At 41.0% G+C, this 24,801-nt stretch overlaps 1 protein-coding gene across 5 annotated transcripts in view; it reads right to left on the bottom strand.

Moving 5' to 3' along the window:
* Positions 1–937: 937 nt before the first annotated feature.
* The window catches only part of IDE (insulin degrading enzyme), a 116,429-nt gene continuing 92,565 nt past the window's right edge, over positions 938–24,801 (bottom strand). For 4 of the 5 annotated variants that reach the window (XM_032836371.1, XM_032836389.1, XM_032836398.1 and 1 more), the window contains 11 exons: positions 23,742–23,886; positions 21,103–21,213; positions 19,856–19,976; positions 17,026–17,117; positions 15,496–15,607; positions 12,554–12,721; positions 10,621–10,893; positions 9,538–9,599; positions 6,651–6,723; positions 5,907–5,974; positions 938–5,135 (listed from right to left, as the gene is read on the bottom strand). In XM_032836371.1, coding sequence (XP_032692262.1) covers positions 5,040–5,135; positions 5,907–5,974; positions 6,651–6,723; positions 9,538–9,599; positions 10,621–10,893; positions 12,554–12,721; positions 15,496–15,607; positions 17,026–17,117; positions 19,856–19,976; positions 21,103–21,213; positions 23,742–23,886 — 1,321 coding nt within the window. In that variant the 3' untranslated portion in view covers positions 938–5,039. Of the gene's footprint in view, positions 5,136–5,906; positions 5,975–6,650; positions 6,724–9,537; positions 9,600–10,620; positions 10,894–12,553; positions 12,722–15,495; positions 15,608–17,025; positions 17,118–19,855; positions 19,977–21,102; positions 21,214–23,099; positions 23,245–23,741; positions 23,887–24,801 lie in introns of all 5 variants that reach the window. The other variant, XM_032836381.1, reaches the window with a different exon arrangement.

Here is a 24,801-nt window from a genome sequence, read left to right as displayed (position 1 = left end):
CCTCAAATACAAGTCTGAATAGTGGTAAAGGCATACATCCTCATCTCGGTGCAGATCTTGGAGGCAAAGTATTCAACAGTATATCCTTAAATATGTTACCATTAGGTCCTTTATAAATTCCCTTTACTATGTTGAAAAAGTTCCCTTCTATTCATTTGCTAAGAGTTTTTATGAACCTTATAAAATGTTTTTACTGAACTTTGTAAAGTGGTCACATGGTTTCTCAATTGTTATTATGGTAAATGATACTAATTGATTTTCAAATATTATACCAACCTTGCATTACTGAGAAAATCCCACTTTGTCATCAAGTTTGTGTAGTATTTGAAAGTCAACTGTACAAAAATTCCTATTTATACATCGCTAGATTCAAATTGCTGACATTTTGTTAACAGAGTTCCCTCCTGTTTTCTAAAATATTACATAAGATGGTATAATTTCATACTTAAATGAATGATAGAATTTACCAGTGAAGCCAACTGGGTGTAGAATCTTCTTTGTGGGAAGAATAGTAATTCAATTTCTTAAACAGATACAGAATATTCAAACTCTCTATTTCATGTCTGTTTTGGTAATTTGTGTCTTTCAAGAAATTTATCTATCTCATTTGTCAAAGTAACCAGTATACTGTATCTAAACAAAGACAAAGGGGACAAAGGCTGGTCCTTCCTTTGGGTGAGGCCAAATTCCTTACATTGCCTTTGCCGTCAGGAGAGACTTGATGATGAACTTAGGGGTAAGACTTGATGATGTCTGCGACCTACTTAAAAGAGAGAGCAATATGTAGCAGACATAAAACCGGTGAAGACATATGGGAATTTATTATACTATTTTTACAACTTCTCTACAGATGTAAAATTTTTGAAAAAGATTAAATGATCTATTCGTATTCTATAACCCAGCAATTTAAAGAAATAACCAGAAAATCACACACATATTCAACACAAGGAGCTTTATCACGCATCAAAGTCTGAAAACAACCTAAACATCCTACAAAGAGGATTCGATAAACAAATGATAGTACATGACACTAAACACCCAACAACAAAAACAAAATTACATTTTTTTTCCTCAAGCGTATCTATGTGGGAAAATTTCACTACAGACCATTGAAGGAAAAAGTTGCAACACTGAATATATGACCCCATCCTATATGCATAGGAAAAAGACTGCAAAAAAACCCCGTGATCTAAATGTGGTTGTCTCTGAGTGCTGGGGTCACAGGAGAACTGGAGTCTTCCTCGCACTCCTTTTCTCAGTTTCTTGAAGGATCCCAGAGACTCTCATCGCTGCAGGGGCACCAGAAAGGAGAGCCTGCATTGATTTAAGGGTGTAGCAGGCCAAGAGGCATGGGTCTGAATTAAGCTGAACACGGAGATACGGCAGGCCACAAGACAGCCCAGTGGAGTGGACACCACCATGGACTGGGCAGATGCCTCCACTGTGAGATCTGGTCTCACTCCCTCCGAGACAGGCAAAGGTTGGGAGACTAAAACGGTACACGTAAAAATGGTAACATTTCATACAAATGCAAAAGCAAATGCTTTTCTAATTTGTTCCACAGGTACATTCATGAACTTGGTAGCTCTTATTATAGGAAATCCATATGGGACAATGAGGTCTCAAAGTTTAAAGATCAGAGTGGAGATTTCAATAGGTGCTTCCTGCATGGTCCTGGGCTACCCGTTTAGCCTTTCTGAGCCTATTCCCACCTCTGAAAAACTGGTATGATGAAGATAATTTTAATCCCTGTCCTTCTGGGTCGAAGATTATTGCGGAAGAGGTCTGTGAGGGCGGTCTATAATCTATAAAGTACTTTGTGAGGTTACTGTTCTTTTAGGGCGTGAGTGGTCCAAAATGCTGTCATATCTGTGAAGACCTGGCCTTGGGTGAGAACAGCAGCATTTCAGTGCACCAATGGGCACTGCCACATGAAATCTCGGGGTGGACAATGTCCAGGGTGACAAGGACAATCAACTTCATTTGACAGGCAGCACGGAACACCTGGGATCCGGGAGCCGACTGGGCAGAGGCCTTGCCAGGGAAGGATTAGGAGGGCAGGAACCACCCCTAGAAAGGGGAGGTGAGTGTGTGAGAAATCTTGGTTTTCACCACAGACTTAAACATCCTGTGAAGCTGTATTAGAGAATACGGTTAAGGAGCTCACGTGATCCCCCCCAATGCACCATGAGAGGGAAAAACTGCCCCAAGCCATAAAACCTGGGGCTGCGTTGGGCCCCCGGAGAGGGCTCCTGCAGCATCCCTGAGCACAGTGCTGACTGTATGGGCTGCACCACAGTCTAGGCTGCAAACACAAGAATGAGCACATTTCCTCCCGAAGTGCCCACGTGAGCCAGCTGGAAACCACACTAGTAGGAAGATTACCTTGGCTGGGCGTCAGAAGCCAGGGATTGGACAAGGTATCTGCCTAATCTGCTGCTGGAGATGTGGCAACAAGAAGCAAAACTAGCTGCTGAGGAAGTATTTGGCTTTTCTACCCTTTTTATTGTTCTCCCTGTAATGCCAAGGACAAATCTTTCTGGGTTTGGGGTCAGTGACAATACGCACAGCAAGGAGCTCAGCCCCCCACCAAGATTCCTTTCACAAAAGCGATCTACTCTTTGAGTGTGAAATTGATCCATTTATTTGACTAAATCACTGTCACCCAGTACACTCAAAAAAAATTTTCTCCCCCAAAAAACCAATTCATTGCTTTCTGCATTAGGAATAATGAAAGGAAGAAATAATGTCAAATTGGGATGTTAAGAGGTAGGCTGCCCACTAAAACTGTAAAAATAATACAAATGCAAACGCCAGAGGTTAAATTCAGGCAATTTATTGTAAACAGGATTACCCTAGCACTCCACCGTACTGGCTGTGTCACATGCTCTCCCTTCCACATCAACTAGGCAAAAAGAAGACTTTTTTAAAAAGTCGTAACTAATAACTTAGTCTGTTTCCCACAAATCTCATTTACTACGCGCTGAGTAAACAGCAGTATCCAAGGTGGTCTGTTATTGCTCATGGACTGCGGCTTGGACCCATTCCAATGAATCCATTAGAACGCCCGGGCGATCCAACAGCAGCCAGAGATCCAGTCTGGAAACCGGACAGTGCTGGCACACCCGGCGTGCAACCCCAGGTTCCTGGAAGACTACACGAGACTCCCTTCAGATTTCATGTGACTTTCTCAAAAAAATGACACTGTTAAATTTCACCCATTTTTTTTTTTAAAGAGCTAAAAATTACTCAATAGCACATAATTTTCCACAGAAAAGGTAGGTGGAGTATTTACTCTTCCAGTGGTGGATTTAAACACTCAGGGCTAATTTTAGATCCCTCTTGTATATATCTGCAGTTTGATGAAAAGCTGCATAGTCTACAAATGCATAAAACCAGAAGGAAGTGATGGCTCACCCACCTTCTGAGGGACAAAGACAGGCTTCCCATGAGGAAGCTTCGGCAGGTAGGGGTAAAAGGACGGGTACAGCACCACATTTATCTGACAGTAGACTGGAGGCCTGCTTTTGAAAGCAGCCTCCACAGCTGTGATTATATCACTCTTGCCCCAAATGGAGATTATCTGGGAAATGGCAAATGTGAAAACCAAAGGTGTGAAAAGACATGACTCTACAGAAAGAAGTCCTGGCCAGTCACTCACGTAGAGGTAAGATGTCATCAGAGAATGTCATCCTATACTTTGCCTGAGTTAGTGGACAACGGGGCCACGTACTATTACTAGGGCCTGTGTGTGGAAGGATATTCACAATTTCTCCTAAAGCAAGTTTTAATAACAGTAAATATTTCAAAACAGCTGTTAAATCTACAGTAACAATTTCATCTAAAATAGTATCTCATGAAAAAAATAGTTTTTTAAAAGTCCACTCCAGTCTTCATCTGTGTTTCTATGTTTATATTTATATATTCAAAAAATAACTTAACACTTAAGGCAATATTAGACTGGTAGCAAAAAGGGATTTTAGAGTCTTCTGGAGATCACACTACTTAAGAATCAAGGCTTTATTTTTTATACCTTCAAAAAGGTGGCTTTGTACTTGCTGTCTTTTAAATTCATAATGGGGCAAATATTTTGGTTCATATACTGACTGCAATATCATGGCAGCAAAAAGTTACAAGTGTTTTTAATAGCTGATGTTGGAAAAGCATGTCACACACTCAGTGGGATCTGAAGTTGACCCTATTTGTACTCATCAAATAAATACAATAAATGTTATTGATGGGAAAAGGTAAAAGTGATGGAACACGGCAAACGAACTATGAACAAAAACGTCAATATAATTCAATCGGAAAGAAACAAATCACAGTAATCCTGAGAAATTCAGTTTGGGACAAAATTGATGTAAGGTAAGTCTGTATTTCTAGCATTGTAAATAAGTAGGGTGTTCTAGGGTTTTCCAGCATTTTGCTAGTTTGAATAAAAAACATGTCCAAATTTTATAAAAAGATTAAAACCATGCTTTATATAATCAGCAATTTTACTAATAAAAGAAAATTATTTCGCTTTGTTCATTATCTGCCAAATGTTAATGTTCTCCATTGATTTACATGAAACCACCAAATAGAAAGCAAACTTGAGAATCAGTTTTTAAAAAGGTATTACCTTTCTAAAGGTTTTAAAGCCTTTTCTGTCAACCTAGGAGGCTTTTAGAAAAAAAAGGGACTAACATATTGTCTTCTGACAAGTGACTATTTTACAGAACAGGGAAGGTAAGATTCTATAGGAATATCATTTATCATTTTAAGTACTGTTATAGAAGGGCAATTTCTCTTAGTCATGAAAGAAAAATTTTAAAATATTTAAGAGGCATGTATTTAAAAATATTCTACATCTATAAGATTTTGTAATTTAATTACTTTGGATTTTTAATATTTCTACATAATGACATTTGACAAACCCCTCTTTTTTCTGTTTGTCTCTCGAATAGTGAGCCAGAAACTACTAAAGTGGCTGAGGTTTTCCCAGCCCCTGGAAGACTCAGGGACGCAGCCACCTGCACTCTCCCGCCCTGGAGTAATCTTCAGAGTTTGGCAGCCATGAAGTGAATGTGTGGTTTCACAAGGGGAAACAGCGGCAAACCACGCTTGAACTCAGTCATGTTCTGAATCACTTCAGGCTGCAAAGAAAAAAGTTCTTAGTGTTTATAGTCTAAAAAACCAGACTGACGAGAACGTTGACTTTTCTCTTCCTTCTTTCTTTCTTTACTTTTCTTTCCCTCCCTCCCTCCCTCTCCTCCCCCCTTCCTTCCTTTTCTTTCTCTTTCCTTCCTCCCCTCTCACCCACACTCCCTCCCTCCCTCCCACACACACTAGTTTCTACCCCACTTATTACGATCTAATCTTCCTGGCTCAGTAGGGCTGGATTGTCTATGCAAACCTATGGTGAGTGTCTGAGTGGGACCTGGGGCCAGAAAGAAGACGCCTGGCTTTCCTCTGGGCATACAAGGGTGAGGACGCAAGAGCGGGCACACAAGTCTCCAGCAGGACGCAGAGGCTGTTGTGCCTACTCGGCAGGGGCCTGGGCACACTGCCAGTTCCTTCCTCCTGCCAGGAAAGGCCAACCTTTCCAGATGATTAAAACATGCTTGCACCATGAAAGGGGCTAGATAAAAAGACATGGCTGGAGGTAACTCACTGCAGAGCAACATAACTCTTCAAACTAGAAGCAAAGGCAAACAAGGTCAGAGGCCAAGTCTTTCTGCTGATGAAAAGGGCATGAGCCCTGGGAGCTGTCAGAATGGCAAACCAGACTTTAACGGGAACGTAAAGTAGAGGCTCAAACACCTGGTGACCTGAAACCTCTAGCCTTATGTGTCCTGATAAACAAGCTCCTTCCACGAAGGAAGTCCTCTAACCATGCACTCTAACATGACATTTGCATTTCTTACTTGTGGCAAGGCTGGTGCTTGTGACAAATTTATATCATTTTGACATGGGAACTCTCCAACCACAGGACCTAGAAGAAAATAAAAGGTTTACTACTGACATAATAAATACTGGCCTACAAGAGCAACTTTAAAGAAACTGAAACCGGACTTGGCCCATTCGGAAACTGTACCAGGCCTGTGTCCCCCCCAGGCTGTCTGCTCCCCAACACCTCAACTGCTGGTCCTACCTCCTATCTGGAATGTTGCCAGTGATGGTTCACAACGTTACTGTGGCTATAAAGCCTGGCCCACAGCAACTCTGATGCCCATGCCTGGCCTCACTGGACCCTGAGGCTCTGACCACCAGGAAGGATCCAGTAAAACACCCAGAAGGCCAGGGGAGCTAATGGTTGGGAGGTAAACCTTGGCCACTCAGAGACAGAAGATGGGAAGGACTGAGCAGATGAACTGTATGCAGTGGTCCCTCACACAGCTTCTCCAAAGATGTCCTACGACTAACTAGCTGTGTCTCCTTGAAAAGCTGTGACCAGCTTGGCACTGTGGCAGCTAATGCTGGCGCTCTCTCCTCCCCTGCCTCATTTCCCTTTGCTCCTTATTTTTGCTTTGATAGAGCAGACCCTGCCTCCAGTTCGTCCCCTCCTCTCTTTACTCTCTGGTGCCCAATGGAGGGATGCTCCTAGGGCAAGGGACGACCATCAGGTGCCTAAAAATACACTTTAAGAAAAGTCAGTATTTAATACTTACAAGAATCCATTTCTCTGGCTAGAACATGGACGGATACCTTGTGTCTCCTTGGGGCATCTACTGCCAACATTTCCTAGGGAGAAAGAACAGCAGGGTCACCCTTCTGCGCCACTTAGGAACTTAAAATGAAGTACTCTTTTACAAATGTGAAGAATTGGCTCTCACATAGCCAGAAACAAAAAAGAGGTTTCCCCTCACTTAAGAGTATTTCCTTTAAACTCTACAAAGATTAGGTAAGGTAGCCAAGAATTATTATTAACCCCATTTTACAAAAGAGAAAATGGAGTCCACAGAGATGAAGTGATGTACTCAAACTCCTACAGTTAATAAGTACCTGGGCTGGGATTGGAAACCTAGCCTAGGACTCACTGGGGTGTGACGCAGGACTACACCTAGTAACCTTTAATGACTCCAGAGGCGATGGCCGGAGCTTAGTCAAGGGTTGAGCACAACCTGCTCCTCTAAGAACCTTCTTAGCTTCTGCACCAGGGCACTGCCATGGTTCCTCATCTACCGAAAGAGAAAGGAAACTAACATTTCTCGAGTGTCCCCTTATATCAGGCACTCTCCTGCATCAGCACACTTGAGTCTCTGTAAGCTAAGTGTCATGATGGTCTGATTTTAGAGACACAGAGAGGTATGATGACTTGCTGAAGTCACAAAGCTTACAGTGATGGTATGAGAGAAGCAAGCTGGTTCTCTTCACTCCACTAGGCTCCTTTGAAGGACTTCCCTAGGTCATACCATGAACACCAGGACCGATGAGTTGATAGATCCTGTGGGAAAGTGACTCTTGACCTTTTCCTTAATGCTGGACCACTATCTGTCTTTTCCAAGTGGAAAACAAAAGTTGTGTGGAAGCTGCCCCTGCTTACACTCTCAGAGGGAGAGATCGCTGCCAAAGCCACATCAGCTCACCAAGTATTTATGGAGCAGTTATAAGGCAGGTCTTGTGCAGCTGCAACGTGAACCCCACTGATGCTGCACCAATAACGCGACCACAGCTCCCGCCAGCTGCCAGGACAGCTCAGGCTTGCCCACAGGCCTCCCCCCAGACCCCCAGCCTCTTTCAGGGGCTCGGCCCAGGTATGCCTCCAGTAACACAAAGTACCTCACTTGAGACTATCTCACTTACTGAGTAAAAATTTGCTTCCAAAGATCTATTCGCTATTGCTTTTTACCCAAATCTTCACTGCCCTCTTATCAATCTTTTATCAGTAGAGTGTAACACCACCCTCTTCAGTTTCAGACTAGTCTCAATTTCCTGACCAACTTTGGACAATCGCCTTCCCTCCCTCCCTCTTTTTCTCCCTTTTCTTTCCTTCTTTTCTTTTTTCTTCCTTTTCTCCCCTTCCTTCCTTTCCTTCCCCCCCCCCCCACTTTTATTTTAAAGATTTTATTTATTTATTTAGTTGAGAGAGAGCACCCACTAGAGGGAAAAGGCAGAGGGAGAAGCGGACTCCCAACTGAGCAGGGCACTCGATGCGGGACTCAATCCCAGGACCCTGGGACCCTGACCTGAAGAGAAGGCAGACGCTTAACTGACTGAGCCACCCAGGTGCCCCAATCTCCATCTTTCTAAACACAAACGAACCAATAAAAAAATTGCATTTTCTTGCAAAACGTATTCTAAGGAACACTGGAGTCCCAGGAGATACTTATATTTTGTGGGGAGGAAAAAAGAAAAAAGGATGCACGCTGAATCACTTTAGGAAGTTTCGTTAGTCCGGGCACCTGGGTGGCTCAGTTGGTTAAGTGTCTGATTCTTGGGTTTTGGCTCAGGTCATGATCTAGGAGTTGTGAGACTGAGCCCACGTTGGGCTCTGGGCACTGTGCTCACCCAGTCTGCTAGGGATTCTCTTTCTCTCCCTCTGCCCTCTCCCTGCTCATGCTCTCTCTCTTCAATAAATAAATAATATCTTTTTAAAAAATGAACTTTTATTAGTCAAAATTAAATGCTAGGCTAAATAAATTTTTACTGTGGGGTTTCTCAGAACTTCTAAAATGCTAACACACTGTTGATTCTCTAAAAACAAGAATGAAGAGTGTAGTCTTTCCCAAACTTGCATGGTCATGAAACCCTTTTTTGTAGGTGCCCCTACTAATATCTTGTGGAACACTAGTGTACCATGGAACACAGCTAGCAAAAGATGCTCTAGACTTAGCTTAAGCTTGGTAATAAAATTCTTATTTTTTAAGACAAGAAAGAGTCTTATAAACTGCTATTCTTACAAATTCAGTAATTAGGTACTACTTGTAATTTCAAATGAATAATAGAATTTGTGGAGGGGAAGAAAAAAAATCCTCACTGCTTGTGGAAACACAAGAGTAAGTTATATTGGGACATCACTCCTCTTAAATACCCACAACTAATAATGCCTTAGAAGCCAGGAAGAGCTGAACATGATCACCCTTTCTTATAAGCCCTGGGAACAAAGACCTAACCTCACAAAGCAAATAGTCTGAAGCAATAAATAGACACAACTAAAACTTATTTTGTAATATCAACAAAGAAAACATATTCTGATTCAAAGCATTCTGATTAAAACATTTAAAAAACTCTGAGGCTGAGAATTACTACTGAAGAGGTAACAGCAACAGATACCATTTATTAAATGCTAAGTGCCAATGACTTTGCACACCTCACTTCAATTCATACTCCGCTTAATCTCTATTGCATAAATAAGAAAACTGAGGTTCAGAAGCTCTAGTCCCCGGGGTCTTCATTCAGAAGCCATGCACGGTCCTGCTCCTGCTTCACAAGTAAAAGACACTTCAGAGAATGTCAGCTGACCGAGGCTGCAGCAGGTCCAAAGCAGTAACATACAACACGGCACAAATAATATCTGCTTACGAGTCAAAATCTCAACATGTAAGTTCAACTTACCTTGTAGAATTTGATGATATCTTCCTTGGTAAGTGTCTTTAAATATGCAACTTCTGTATTGTCTGAAACAGCAATCAAACAATAATTTACTAATATCTCCATCTTAAGTAGCCCAGAATACTACAGTAAATGACCATTTACTTCGCTCCAGTGCTCTTAGGTATCCCTATTTTTAAGTGATCTTCTGCTCCTGCAAATAGTCAGGGGATAAATATCAAGTAAAGCACCTGAAGACATCCTGGCTCTCTACTTAGGAGCTACTGGATCTGCAGTCCAGTCACATCAGCTTTTCTGAGCTTCAGTTTCCTCATCTGGAAATTGGGGGTAATAACTACTTAAAGGGGCTGCTGTGAGAACTAAGGAAAATGATGAGTGACAGTCACACGCTACTACCCACGTGGCAAATGCTCAAGAAATGGTAGGCACCACTGCCAATGGCTAAAAGAATGACAGGTAAGGAAAAGGGAGCCCCAGACAAAGGCATCTTGGCTAAGATCTTCAGCTTGTTGGTGTCAGAATGAGAACACAAGCCCCTGATTTCCAGTGTGGCGCCCTGCCCTGTGACTCTCCACTGTAGAAGAAGGAAGCCACTGAGCAGGCGACTTCAGGGAGCACAACTGTCCCAAATGTAATGGCACCGACACATTTCTGGAGATCCCTGCAGGCAAAAGTTTAAACCCCTGTGCCTCAGGGCAGCCTTATCTCAGGAGAGTTCAATCTGCACATTTTCCTTTTTCTTTTTTTGGTGTTATGAGCCACAGATAAGTACATCATCTGTGCTCAGCGCCTCAGGGGCACGCTAACTGAACACAAAAAAGTGAAATTAGATTTATTATTACTGCATTATTATGAGATACAGGGAGATCCAGCTCTAGTTTTAGAGAAGAAAAAAAGATAAAGTTTTTTAATAAAAACTGTTATGATGTTAAAAAATGGCTCTTCAGAAGTGCAATTCTTCACACCCCAACCAAATTAGTACCAGAACATCACCTACAAGACGAGTACCATTTTGTAGAATGGCCTCCGTGTCCTCAAACATTACACTCATGTGTCGTAAATGTCGGGGCCCTCATTTTGCCTTACCTCTGTCAAAATTGTATTGCTGAGAGATGATTTCCCCCCAATATTTAGCACACTCTGCGGATAGTTTCTTTGGTTTGTCTAGTCGACGAATCGCTAATGCCTGAATGTGTTTTTGAAAAGCTTCTTCTGTCATGTCCTCTATGGACTTCTCCATGGTGATTAGGAAAGCTTCCACTCTGCTCTCTAGGTAGTGAGGCGGCTTTTCTGACTGGATGATGAATCGTAAGCCCTGTATGCCGTTGGCTCGACGCGGCCCGCTGAAGACGATATAGCCTGAAACATGAACATCAGCCAGTCAGGACTCGGGCATCTGAGCCTTGGGTCACTTTTAATCCTTCAAAACTTATCCTATCAGAGCAGTAAAATCTACTTATAGGCTTTGTATTATTCACCTCTGAAGAAATATGAATAACTAGGATATCCAAAGTCCCTAAGGATAGAGCAAAAGAGCTCTTTGAAGAACAGTTAGAAAGTTGGGAGATAATTCTTTTTCTTAAAAAAAAAAAAAAAAAAGGAAAAAACCCTCTTCATTATTCAGTCGCACATCCCACAACTTCTCCCCGTCCGCGAGCTAATCATCCTCCATCTATGTTAAAGTCATTCCCATCCCTAGGATAGACTGAACTCATTTTCATCCCCTAACCATGATTCCACCGCTGTTTCCTTTCACATCCAAGTTCCCTATGTGACTCCATCCCTAGACTGAGTCTATTCGGACTAAAAATCTCGAGAGACCAAGTAAAAGAAGGTCACACGTCTGCAGTCACCTTGTGAGTCCTGCACAACCACCCTTCCACATCTTGTTCAAACTGAGCTGTGACTTGCGTCCTTCAGCTGCTCTTCCCCGAACCACATCTCTGACAGCTGTGGTGTCTTTGGGTCCCACTTCTGAGGAAGTCACTGTCTTCAACATGACCTTTAGTTGCAGTGAAGTCTCTCAGCAACATTTACCACATTGCACGGTAACTATTCTCTTAGAGTTTGTTTATGGTCTGTCTCCTACACCATAACGTCAGCTCAGAGAGGGCAGGGACTTCTGTTCACTGCCGATCAGACAGTGAGCACCTGACGGGAGGGACCATCCCTAGCTTATCCCTTTTCCGTGATGAGCATCTAGTGTAGCGGTGGTTTAAAAAATGAAAATATGGGGCGCCTGGGTGGCTCAGTGAGTTAAAGCCTCTGCCTTCGGCTCGGGTCGTGATCCCAGAGTCCTGGGATCGAGCCCTGCATCGAGCCCTGCATCGGGCTCTCTGCTCAGCAGGGAGCCTGCTTCCCTTCCTCTCTCTCTGCATACCTCTCTGCCTACCTATGATCTTTGTCTGTCAGATAAATAAATAAAATCTTAAAAAAAAAAAAAAAAGAAAATACTTGGAGAGATAAACCCAAATCCTCTTTCATTGGTTCTTCCCAGTCATTACTGGGGATTCTTTCTTTCCTCATTGATTAAACCTGCCAGGAACTCCAGGACTTTAAATAGTGCCTAAAACGCTGTCTGAAACATTTTCTCAACCCTTTCTATATGCCCCAGGCCTGGGATGCAAAGATGGGTAAGAAATAATACCTGCCCTCAGGGAACCCAAAGTTTCACGAATCTAATCTTCTCTGCGTGGCTTGCTTTCCATCTTGCCTTCCATAATAAATAATCTTCTGTTTGCATCCTCTCCCCCTACCCAAAATGTCCCTTATTGACAGGTATGTACTGTAAACACACGGCCTTCTCCTAAGAAGTGCTTTAATGTCCACAAGATGTTAACTGCTTATTTTTTAAAGTGGATTCCCCACAACTTTGCCTACGGGCGAAGTTTTCACAGCCTTTCTCAACGCAGCAAGGCCGAGGCACCATGCAAGTGGACGGTACATGTGCAGAATGCTTCCTGAGGACAAGGGTTGCTCAAAGTCTATGGTATCCCGCTACTCCCCACTTCTCTCTCACCCAGCTGCTCCTTGGTGCGCAGGGTGTTGAAGCAAGGTTCAGAGATGATTTGACAGAAGAGCTCTAGAAACATATTCTCTGAGGTGCTCTGCATGTCTGTCTGGTAGTATATCTCGATGCCACAGTTATTGTGAACTTCATTCCTCTGCTGATACACAAACCATCCTCCTAGGAAGTTTCAAAAAGAGAACAGGTTCAAAATCTTATTTAGGGTTTAATAAAGCCAATGTTTTGTCTGGCTTTTTAAAGTTGTTTTATTTGGTTGATTTTTTTGGCAATTCCAAACTGCAATTATTTTATTAAGAATGTGAAACTCAACTAACTTACCTAAGGGAAGCCCTTGCTGAATATAGTGATTTGAACTTGGCAGGCCCTCAATAAACATTCATCAAATTTAAAGGGCAAAGAACTTATAAAAGACCCATTTTATGGCTAAGTATTAATGCTAAGTAAAACCCACAGTTAATACAATGTACAAGTTAGTGCATGTACTAGCTTAGAACTAGCTAATACAGATAAGACTCTCAACAGAAATACCACTTATGTTTTAATAAACATACAAAAGAATTCTTTTAAAATTACTAGTTGTTGGGGCACCTGGTCGGCTTGGTCGGTTAAACATCTGCCTTTGGCTCAGGTCATGATCCTGGAGTCCTGGGATCGAGCCCTGCATCAAGATCCCTGCTCAGGGGTAAGCCTGCTTCTCCCTCTCCCCCTGCTTGTATTCCCTCTTTCTTTGTCTCTCTCTTTCTCTCTCTGTGTCAAATAAATAAGTAAAATCTTAAAAAAAAAATTACTAGTTTTGACTTTATTATCTTGGATTTCTATTTAGCATTTTATTTTTAATATCAACGCCCACACCAAAGATCATTTCACAAATTTACAGAAATGTGTACAATGCTTGGAGATAACTCAGCCTAACTCCTCACTGTAGAGATGAGGAAGCTAGGGCCCTGAGAAGTGGGGGGACTTTTCTAAGGACACCACATTGAGATGGTGGAGTTACCCAGAGATGATCACGCTTCGTGATTTAATAACTTTACTTCATGAGTCATCTATGTGACTGAGTATATATAGTGTTTAGTGCTTAGTATAAGACTCCTCAAGATTTTTCAGAGTAGCAATGATACATTGTGTTCACTTAGAGATGGTGATTTAGATATCAACAGTGAAGGGAGACACACAAGCTGGAGTTGTATTTCACCTATTTCATTTTTCTGACCAGATCCAAGTTTGACCAACAGTCACACTTTCTGATTGTGTACTGGCGGCACAAAGTTTCCTCTTATCACAAGAGGAAGGGGAACATGGTCTGTAGCTACTATGACTTCCCCTCTCCCAACTTCTAGCCTTTTCACATATATCCCAAACTGTCTCCTTCACAAGGCCTGAACATTTCCTTTTTAAATTGTGAATACTGTCTTCTGGAGAGTTAACTGAAGAACTGTGTAAGACAGTCACACCTGGTCAACTGGCTAAGTCAGAATGACTCCCTAACTCCCAGCATTTGGAGACTGGGATGTGAAGTGAGCTGTTTCTGAGCATGGAACATCTGGCCAGTGCACTTGAAGAGAGAGAAGGCCCTAGGAGAGGAGAGAGAAAGCAGGAGGTGTGAGAAAAGAGGTGTGAAAGACTGATTTCACTTTGAAAATCTGTTTCTGGACTGGCCTCCCTTTGCCTGACACCCAAATGCTGTGGTGTCTGACTGGCATATCCTGATTCCTCCTCTCTGCTCCGTGGTGGTGAGAGACAGCGCCAGTTTGACATGAACCATTGCCAGGCCTGTGATGATGCAGAAGAGCAAGAGCTGTGTGAAGGGGTCTGCGAGCGTTCAACAACAGGAACACCGTGAGGTAACACGGTGAGGGAACACCGTGCTGGAGCAGCTTCAGCAGCTTCTCAGAGGAGTCAGACACAGAGCCCGACCTTAAGGACTGTACAGTCCAACAACGGAGATGGAGATGCAGCTCAATCCCAATGCAAGAGAAGAATGGCTCAGCATCTTCAACAAGGAAAGCTTCAGAAAACCTGTGCTGGGAGGTCGGAAGAGGAGGACTACTTCCAGCTGGGAGTTTGAGGAAAATTTTAGTGGAATGGGTGGCTAGTAAGATGGGGCCTGGAAGGAAGAATAGGGTACAGATGTCGATAAGGAAGAGAGAAGGAAAGGGAGCACTATTTCAGACAGATAAAATAGTGTATGTGTGTGTGTGGCGGGGGGGTGCCTGGCTTGGAGCACAGACCACGCATGCATGGGGAATAGCCAACATCCCATTTAGCTAAAAACAACAACAAAAAGAACACATTAAAAAAAAAAATCAATGCTTCTCATCCTTGGTCTAATTATTACCTATTACAAAATTTTGAACAATAAGTGAAAATAATGCTTAATGAGTTCTTCTATGAAAAGAAACCATTGTTAATACAAAAGTAATCCAACACTGCAAACTCCAGTGTATTAATTATTACCCATTCTTTTATGCTAATTCCTTATGAAATATGCATGTAATGAATACATGCTATTGTCTGCACCTGTGAGTTTCCTAAAACTATTTCTGCCAAAGACTCCTATGGGCCTCCAATTCAGTTTTATGACTCTAGTTTCCATTTTTCATAAATAGATTTTATTTCATGCTTCACAGTCAACACTTCTTCAGCTTTGTACCTTTCTTACTTCCTAACTCTTCTACATTCAACTGCCAGTCAATTCCGATGTCATTCTCTTAAAATTACTGCCTACCTCCAATTTCACCTCTTTGGCCTTACTGCAGAGAATTTTCCGGCAGAATTAATTCTCTTTAACCATATTTCTATGAATAGTAGAGGATCCAGTAGATCTTCACCATAAAACTTATGTTATCATCCAAGTGACTTCAACCCACCTGTAATTACCCACAACATTATGTCAAAGCAGTCCGGTACCAAAGTTAAGACATCCAACTTACCGTCGGGGAGCTGAACTTCTCTATACCGAACCAGCTGACTTGGAAGGAGAGGTTTTGTATGAGCATGTTCAATGAGGGTGTCTTCAACCATCTGCATAATTCCTAGTGCAGCCTGTGGGAAAAGAGCATAGCGCATTACAAAACCACAAATGTCCTCTGTGAGAATAAAAATGACATACTGGGTGGTGGCCCATGCAATATGAAAACAACATAAACTAGTTATCATAAAAATGGATTTTTAAACCTTAAATATATTTGATCCTACTCAAATGGGTAAAAACTGAATTTATCAATTGGTAATACAGTCAGTGTGGCAGAGGTGAAGAAAAACGGACCCAGACCAGCATCGACAATGACCTCAGTGCTGTAGGAAAAGGTACCGCCAAAGCTGGAGAGGTACTGGTGATGGAAAGTTGGTCCCAAGTGAATGACCCTGACCACAGACACAAAGCAAAGGAAGTGAGTGAGCATAAGGCTTTTTAAGAAATACAACTGGGGTGCCTAGGTGGCTCAGTTGATTAAGTGCCTGACTCTTGGTTTCAACTCAGGTCATGATCTCAGGGTTCTAAGATTGAACCCCGCCCTGCATTGGGCTCGGTGTTCAGTGGGGATTCTGTTTGAGATTCTCTCCCTCTACCTATACCCCACCCCCAATCGTGTGCACTCTCTCTCTCTAAAAATAAATAAAATCTTTAATAAATAAATCTGACCTTAGTTAAAAAATCCTGTCTCTGCTACTTATTAGCATCTGACCTCAGGCACACTGTTTTGGAGACAGTATAGCAGAGTAGTAGGGAATGTGTGGGGTCTTTTTTTTTTTTTTAAGATTTTATTTATTTATTTGTCAGAGACAGAGAGAGAAAGCAAGCAAGCACAAGCAGGGAGAGTGGCAGACAGAGGGACAAGCAGGCTCCCCGCTGAGCAAGGAGCCTGATACAGGACTCCATCCCAGGACCCTGGGATCATGACCTGAGCCAAAGGCAGACGCTTAACTGACTAAGCCACTCAGGCATCCCGAAAGTGTGAGGTCTTGTGAGAGGCTGCCAGAATTCCAGAATGGGAATTCCAAAATGCCTTCCATGTGCTAAACCTTTGGCATGCACCATTTAATTTAATCTTTAAACTCTAATTTACAGATGAAAAAAAACAGTACTGAGAGGTTAACACATTCTGGAAGAATAAGTATCTAGTACGTGACAGAGTCAGGATTTGAATGCAGGCTGATTGCACGCCATGTGCTCTTATGCACTACACAGTCCTGCTGTCCTACACAGGGTAAGGATTATTATTTCCATTTCCTCCTGTGACTGCACAAGGTGGCAAGAGTGGAGGAGGCAGCCATGAAAGTAGGTCCACAGTTGACCACCATCATTCTACCCTCTCATATGCTGTTCTATCTTCCTCCATAGAGCAGAGAAGTCAACACTAATGTGCTTATAATCACACTGTGGTGGTGAACAGTTTTAGGCCAGGGTAAAGAAAATCTCTTACACTGATCCATACAAGTCTGCTAGAACCTCAACCACTCACTTGCTTTGTTATGTTTCCATGGAGAAGGGCTTCAATGTGCAGCCGTGACAGGAGTTGAGGTATGAAGGCCTTAAGGCGAGGAAGGGTGACATCTGTAAAGGTGTAAAAAAATAGTGAGCTCTACCTATGAGGTTTCAAAAGAAACCACCCTGAGCTAACCGAAGACTTACAGAAGAGCTACAAAAACAGTACAGAGTTCCATATGCGCTTTACCCAGTTTCCCCGAATATTGGGAGCTTCCCATAGCACAATGGTCAAAACTAAGAAATTAACCCTGCTCCAATACTAGTCACCAATGGAGTATATATTTGATTTCAGTTTTTCCTAATATTCCTTTTCTGTTCTGTGATGTAACCCATGATTTCACCTTGTATTTTAGTAACATGTCCTTAGTGCTGTAGGTCTCCTCTAATTTAGGACAATTCCTGTCTTTCCTTGACTTTTACGATCCTTAGATTTTTGAAAGTACTGTTCAGTTACTTTATAGAATGTCCTTTGAATCTGTCTAGTGTTTTCCCATGATAAACTGAGCTTAAACACTCAACTACTAGGAAGAGTACCACAGAGGTAATGCGTCCTTATCAATGTATCACAAAAGGGGAACAGGATGTTGGTATGCTGTCATCCTGGTGATGTTAACAATGACCACTTGCTTACAGTGCTGTCTGCCAGATGTCTTTACTGTAAGTGCACTGTTTCATCTTTCAGTTAAAACAGAGTAACTCATGCATGTTCTACAAGCAATTAGGTCAAGCCATGTGCCCATCAACGCTAACTTTTCCCATTGTGATTAATAAATATTTATTTGGGGGGAAATGTACTTTGAGACTATACAAATAACACCCTGTTTCCCCTTACTCACTAATTTTAGCATCCATTGGTGCACACTGCCTGTGTCAATTACTGCTATGGCATCATTAACAGTGATTTTCCCCTCATTCCTTTTCCATGCATTTATTTATTTCTTCAGTAAGAAAGAGTCGTCCCTTCTCCATTAGGACATCATACTAGTAACTGCTGCAGTGGATGCTAAAAACAGTGACTAAAATTCAGAGACACGGGAAGGGAATTAGCCAGTGCTTACTATAGGTCATTTTATATGTGTTATCTTATAAACCTCAAAGTAGGCACCACAACCCCTGTTTTAAAGGTGAGAGAACCCAAGGGAAGATAATTTAAGTTTCTTTCCAAAGGCATCAAGCTAGTAAGTTGTAGAGCTGGCATGTAACCCCTGGCTTCACTAATCTTGAAGCACACGCTTGTTCTCCAGACCCTGTGAGCATGCTCTGCAGATCACTATCACAACACCTACTCTCTCTGCCTACACTGAAATGATCTGTTTATGTTCAGGCTTGGCCACTAGACTGGAGGTCCCTGAACCAAGAAACCCCAACTATAACTGATCATTGTTTATCTCAAGCACCTGAAGTCTAGGGCCTGGTGCACAGCAGGCAGTCGGTAAGTGTTGTGGGACCGAACTGAACTCTGAGGTTCCTGCTACCCCAGCACCTGGACGGCTGACTGACTGACTGACAGTCATGAGGGAGCCAGCCTCTCACATTGAAACATCAACATTCCTGGATGACTGTATGAGTATACACATATGCCGCAACAGAAGGATTATTTTTTGAGCAGAGAGTGTCAACCAAAAAAGCGCTTTCTCTATAAAAAACACATTTAAGGTTTCATATGCCTATGATATATTTTAGAGCTTATTCTGCTTAAAATTAATATACCATCTGACCCAGAATCTAACAAAGGGAGGAAAAAACCCAACATTTTTGCTTTCTGATTGTAATGAGTACAGGTTCAAGTTTCAAAATAGTTTTAAAATCAATTATGTGGCTTTTTTTTTAAAAGGTAAAACTCTTGCTATTAACTAGACATGACTCAAACATTTTGTGAAGTATATTAACTGTCCCAATTAAAAATGCATTAGTTCTAGTTAATGAATTTTATAATCTATATGCCTACCCAATGACTGAGGCAACCACTAAAATGACTGTCAATACTCTGCTCTTGATTTGTCACTGAAGACATCAAAAGCATTATACTTACATAATAAGTAAGGACTTGTCATACAAGGTCATTAAAAATTCAACAGTATTCTTTTACTGCTGAGCATGTGGGGGAAAAGATGAGTTGGTGAAGTAATGCTGAGAAGCGAGACAGATAAAACAATAAAGGGCACTATCAGTCTTCATTCTTCCCAACGAAACAATCCTGAAGTAATCTCATTCCATTCAGTAGGCATTCATTACATGCATACTGAGGACATACTTTGCACTGGATACCAAATAAAGAGGGTAACAAGAAGGCATAATCACTGCCCTCAAGGAATTTAGGACTTTCAAATGAAACCTATGAAAACTAGATTTGAGATTTTAGAAAAAAAGCAACAGAGGATGACTCTTTAGGCTTTACACATTTTTCTGTGTTTAACTAACAGAGGTTCAGATGCCTGAGCACGATTCCTACATGTCAAGACTTTCAACCTCAGCCCTTTTATCCTCTTCTGAAAACTTCAATATTAATAAGGTTAAGTGTTTTGGTCAAAACCTTTAGTCACCTGCAGAAATCTATGAACAGCAATAACTAACTGCTATGGGTCCAGGTTGAAAGCAGCAAATGTGGCAACACAGCCTGAATATGAAAGCCACTTCGAAGGGCACCACTATTTTTATTTAAAAAAAAAAAAAAAAAAAAAAGTATATGCACAGCTGGCTTTAATAAAACTAGAAGTTATTAGAAACATAAACACTAGATATCAGGATAAATCAAAATGATTTTAGAAAAAAATGAAGAGGCTTATAAGCAGAAAAAGTCTCACCATCCAGGGCTTCCTTTAATTCATCTTTAGTCCAGGCCACTTCAGTCATCAGCAGGCGGAGGTAGTACATGGCGTGCTGGTGAGGCTGCTCAGCTCGGAAATTGTTAAGCGATCGCATATACTAGTGAAGGAAGACACAGGTTCATTAATTTTATAAGTCCTTTTAAAATCATTTGAAAAGATCAACTATAATCAAACTTTATTCTGCATAAATCCTGTGTTACTGGGATACAGGAATATTTGCTTCTTTCTCCTTTTTGAAGTGAGGTAATTTAGAATGGGGCTTACTCAAATATTCTCTGAACCTTTAATTAAAGGGCATGCTTTTTCTTTATCTGGGCTGCTGCTTTATCCACAGCATCTGACATGTGTTCTAAGTGTCCTCCTGTGGGACATCTTTCAACCCTCAAAAAGTCATCTCCAGTTTTCAGGGCCTGCATCTCTTCGTGTCCTTGGATTCTGTACCATAAGGACATTCCAAAAGTCTGTATAAGCAAGCAAGTCCACTTACATATGCAAAATATTGGATCTTCATCCAAAAACTACATTTGAAAATGGTGATTTTTCTTTTCTTTTTTTTTTAACTTATTTATTTGACAGAGAGAGATCACAAGTAGGCAGAGAGGCAGGCAGTGAGATGGGGGAAGCAGGCTCCCCACCAAGCAGAGAGCCTGATGCGGAGCTCGATCCCAGGACCTTGGGATCATGACCTGAGCCGAAGGCAGAGGGTTAACCCACTGAGCCACCCAGGCGCCCCAATGGTGATTTTTCTTTTGGTGTACAATTAAGGTCACAATTTGGCTTTTAAAACTGTTATCTATCCCATATTTCCATTATCAGGCCAACTAAGAGTTGAGTTTAATTGGAAGACACCTCAAGCCTAAATAGTTTGCACTCATGTGACAAGGTTCTCATGACAGGCAGACCTCAGTCTGAAGAATCATGTGTCCTTCTGAAGTGGAGGGGGGATGAAAGTTTCAAGGGGTCTCTCGCAGCTACTAGGTCTACCTCAGGCTTCTCTCTGAAAGTCAGTGCTGCAACATCCCCAGCTCTTGAGGGTCAGGTGTCCCCGAGTCACCAGGGGTCACTTCTGGGTAGAGGAAAGGACTTAGCAAAGACAGAGTGAGAGGCCTGCCATAGGGTTAGCAGTGCTTTCCCTCCTCTCCTCTTAAAAATGTTTGAAATAAGGCAAAATTACCACCTTATGAACAACAACAAGATTACAAAAGTGAGTTCAGAAAACTTACTGCCTCTTTGATAATTTCAAATCTTTTTTCATCAATCTCAAAAGTAGCCATTTTCTCAATAATCTTCTTTAGCAAAATCGGCTGCTTGTCATTGTAACCTTTCACCGAGAGCTACAAAAAAGAGTTCAGAGTATTAGAAGTCTAAAAATATCACAAAAAAACCTTCCAAATAAACACTTTAAGCTTGATTTTTAAACACTGAGAAAATCCAAAGCCAGGTATATTAAAATAAAAGTGAAGAAGAAATTCAACTAATTTATCTTCTCATAAATATAATTTAACTTAGGAAGAGAACATCTTTATTTACATCTTTATTTACTAATAACCCAAAATCCTAATTTTGTTATTCTTAAACAAAGGCAATAATCAGAAAACTCACCTGATGCAAGATTACAGAACACACCACATCATCAAAATTCAATTCTCATTAAATCAAAATTAACTGCAGAATGTGTTTTAAATTTAATCTTAAAAAATAACTTCCAAGGAATGCCAGGCTTAAGGTGGTTTTTAGAGACGTGGTAAGAAGGTAAAAATCACCAGTAGTTATCATCTAGCGAACTGTTAGGAATGTCTCAAAATTGTTTAAATATTTTTTAAAAATCATCTTTGGCGAAATCAGACAGCCCCAATTTTGTGTGTGGGCATGTATATTTTTGTGGCATTTTGCCATTTTTGTCATTCAGTGTTGCCTTAAAAGGATCCGTATGTCTCACCACTTGCTTGTTTGATGAGTCTCCTGATGTATCAAAAGCCAATGGCAAAACAGATGTACTATGAAGACACACGGTCTGTATCATCAGGATTTTTGCCTTGGGACAATTTACTTTAATAGTCTCCAAAAGCTAACACTTTTGTTAAGCAGGGGCTGCCTATTGTACTTCCACACGGTGGCACCCACAGCAATAGAGGACCTACTGCAACTGAAGAACTATGAAAGCCTCTACCTTACACAGAATGACGGGCAAGAATCTCAGGAGTGAAGGCCCTTATTGACTATGGAGGCCACATCATGTACCATGGGAACTAGATTTACAATGAGCAGAAAGCTCATTTTGTCATGAATTAAAAATGATCCATTTTAATTGTAATATGCTACTAAAACTCAAGAGCAAAAAATAAACAATAGATTATTACTTTTCTATTTGGAATTTACTTTGATCTCTGAGCTTCAAATTTCCCTAGACTCTGAAAATGGTTAGTTATGTACATACTTACACATTAAATGAAAGCTACCAGAAATTTTACTTGTTGTGGGGGGGAAGCACTGCAAAATAAAAATTTTAAAACCCTAAAACCTTTTGTATAAGAACTGATTAAGAGGAGTACAGAGTACACAGCACATGCTCTCATTTCAGTTGTTACTAAAACATACAATATTTTTTCAAGAAAAGTGAAGATGAATGTGTGCCATGGAAGGAATGTTAATTTGGAAATGAGATAGAAGTTGAAACACATCAGAAATAGTTTCAGGGGAAAAAATCCAGTTATTTTTGGGGATTTTTTTTAATAATGATTATTTTAAAACACACTTAAAAGTAGTTAATGGTGCATGCTACAAAATAAATTAAATGAAAACATCAAATGTATTTGAACACAGGAGCTTTCTATTGCTGTCAGCAAAAATAAAAGAAGCTTATATAGGAGTAAAATTCAAGCACCACAACAGTAACTACAGATATCTTTCACTTATGGATGTTAATACACGCAAGCACATGGGAAGAACAACATGCTTTCAGAATTAATATGTTAAACATTTCAAACAGAGGAACATGCAAATAAATGTAGCACACATACATGTTCACAAATTGCACTAAACTCTACTGAATCATTCATTAGTGGAACTACTACTAATTTGAGTTCTTCAATCATTAAAAAGGTGCAAGGAAAAAACCATCAACCTTCTCGTTTAAAAATGCAGAAGTTAATAGTTTTCCCAAGCTCAACATAACACTTAAATGGTGTGGCGCCTTTTCTTTGGTTTTCATTTTACTTACAAGTATTGCATTCATCCCTGATGCAATGCCATAGCTCAAACCTGAGAGGCGTGCTGCATATGTATACTCTTTTAAATCATCCTTCAATAACCTGATAAACAGGTATGTCATGTTGCAATGGAGAGGATCAGCATAAATGTAGCGACTAACAAAAAGAAAAACAAAAGAAATGCTTTGATACCTCAGGCAGTGGCATGGTAATGAAGAAACATGACCGAAGAGTATGGATATGCAGCCTCATGATCTCAATGTCTAGGGAAACAGAATCAGCCAACCTTATGTTTTACAATGGCAGAAGACATTATTCTGTTGTGAAAGACCGAGATTTCACATAGAGAATGGGTGAGATCTAAACCTCAATCAGGGTCCCATTTTGTTTGAGGAGAAAAATAAGACAATCTGATGAAAGATGTTAAAAAAAAAAACAAAAAACACAGAAATCAAGGAAAATTTGCATAATGTGAATGTAATCACTGAATACTTAGAATAAAAGCTAACTGAAAAATTAAATGAGAAAATATGATTAGCCATAAATATTCTTTTAAAAAGAAATTAAACTCATACCCTCAATCAAAAACGCTTCCATCAAATCAATATAAAAAAATGTTGATGAGTGGAAGGCTCTAAGACGTGGGTACTTACATACATCCCATAGATGGTATTTTGGAGGTCATAGCTCAAGCCTGCTAGCTCTGCTGCATATGCATACTCGTTGAGTGAGTCTTTGAGGAGCTCAAGGTACAAATAGGCCATGTTACAGTGCAAGGGGTCCACATAAGCAAATGGGCTGGAAGAAAATGTTGACAGTAAAATAGCTGATTTATTACTTCCCAATGTGATGGGGCCTTTCGAGATGGAGCAAGAAACTGAACATCGGTTAATATCATTTCCTGAAGATATGGTTTGAATTCTTGAGTCTGTTCTTCTCGGGAGGCAAAAAAATACAAGATGTTTGAAAAAGAAGCCTGAAGTATGCCATGTGAACGTTCTGGTGGTGCCGAGGAGGGAGAAGCGACTGCTTGCCCCAGATGGTGTGCGGTCAGACTGACAAATTAGAAATGCAGGTAAGGAGTGGGGACAGGCCAAAAGGCAAGCCTGCGTTGAGGATGAAAGTACAAGGCATGCTGGGGTGCCTGGATGGCTCAGTTAGAAGTCACATGACTCCTGATCTTGGGGTCGTGAGCTCCAGTCCCACACTGGCGACTTAAAATGAAAAAATAAATTAAAAAAAAAAAAAAAAAAAAAAAGGAGGCATGGCCGACAGAGCTCATCTGGCATTTAATGTCCTCCTCCCTTTAAGCAAGCCATACTCTGGGTGGACATGAGTATGAGACTGAGAAGTTTGTGTGCTGTGATTTTTGAACTAAACAGGAAAAACGGATACCTGTGAAATGTTAGCTCATATCTGAGTTCCCCTACAAACCAATAAAGCTACAGCACTGTCAGTAAAATAATTGATAATTCCCACCATATAACTGCAGACAGAGATAGGAAAAAATATTAAAATTAAAAAAAAATAAAAACTTAAATGAAGAAGAACAACCAACATGAGGAAACAATCAGAAAGTGCAAAAGCTAAACAGGACCACAGTGATCCCCTAACTTGAATCATTTCCCAAATAAGAAACACAGTTTTCTGCATGTCGCCTGGGCTGGTAGTGGCAGAATTAGGATTCAAATGCAAGTCAAGTGACAAAGTCAT

The sequence above is a fragment of the Lontra canadensis genome, unplaced genomic scaffold, assembly GCF_010015895.1.
Source record: "Lontra canadensis isolate GAN:19392208 unplaced genomic scaffold, GSC_riverotter_1.0 scaffold3, whole genome shotgun sequence".
In the NCBI taxonomy this organism is placed as follows: Eukaryota; Metazoa; Chordata; class Mammalia; order Carnivora; family Mustelidae; genus Lontra; species Lontra canadensis.
This window is presented reverse-complemented; position numbering and strand designations above follow the sequence as displayed.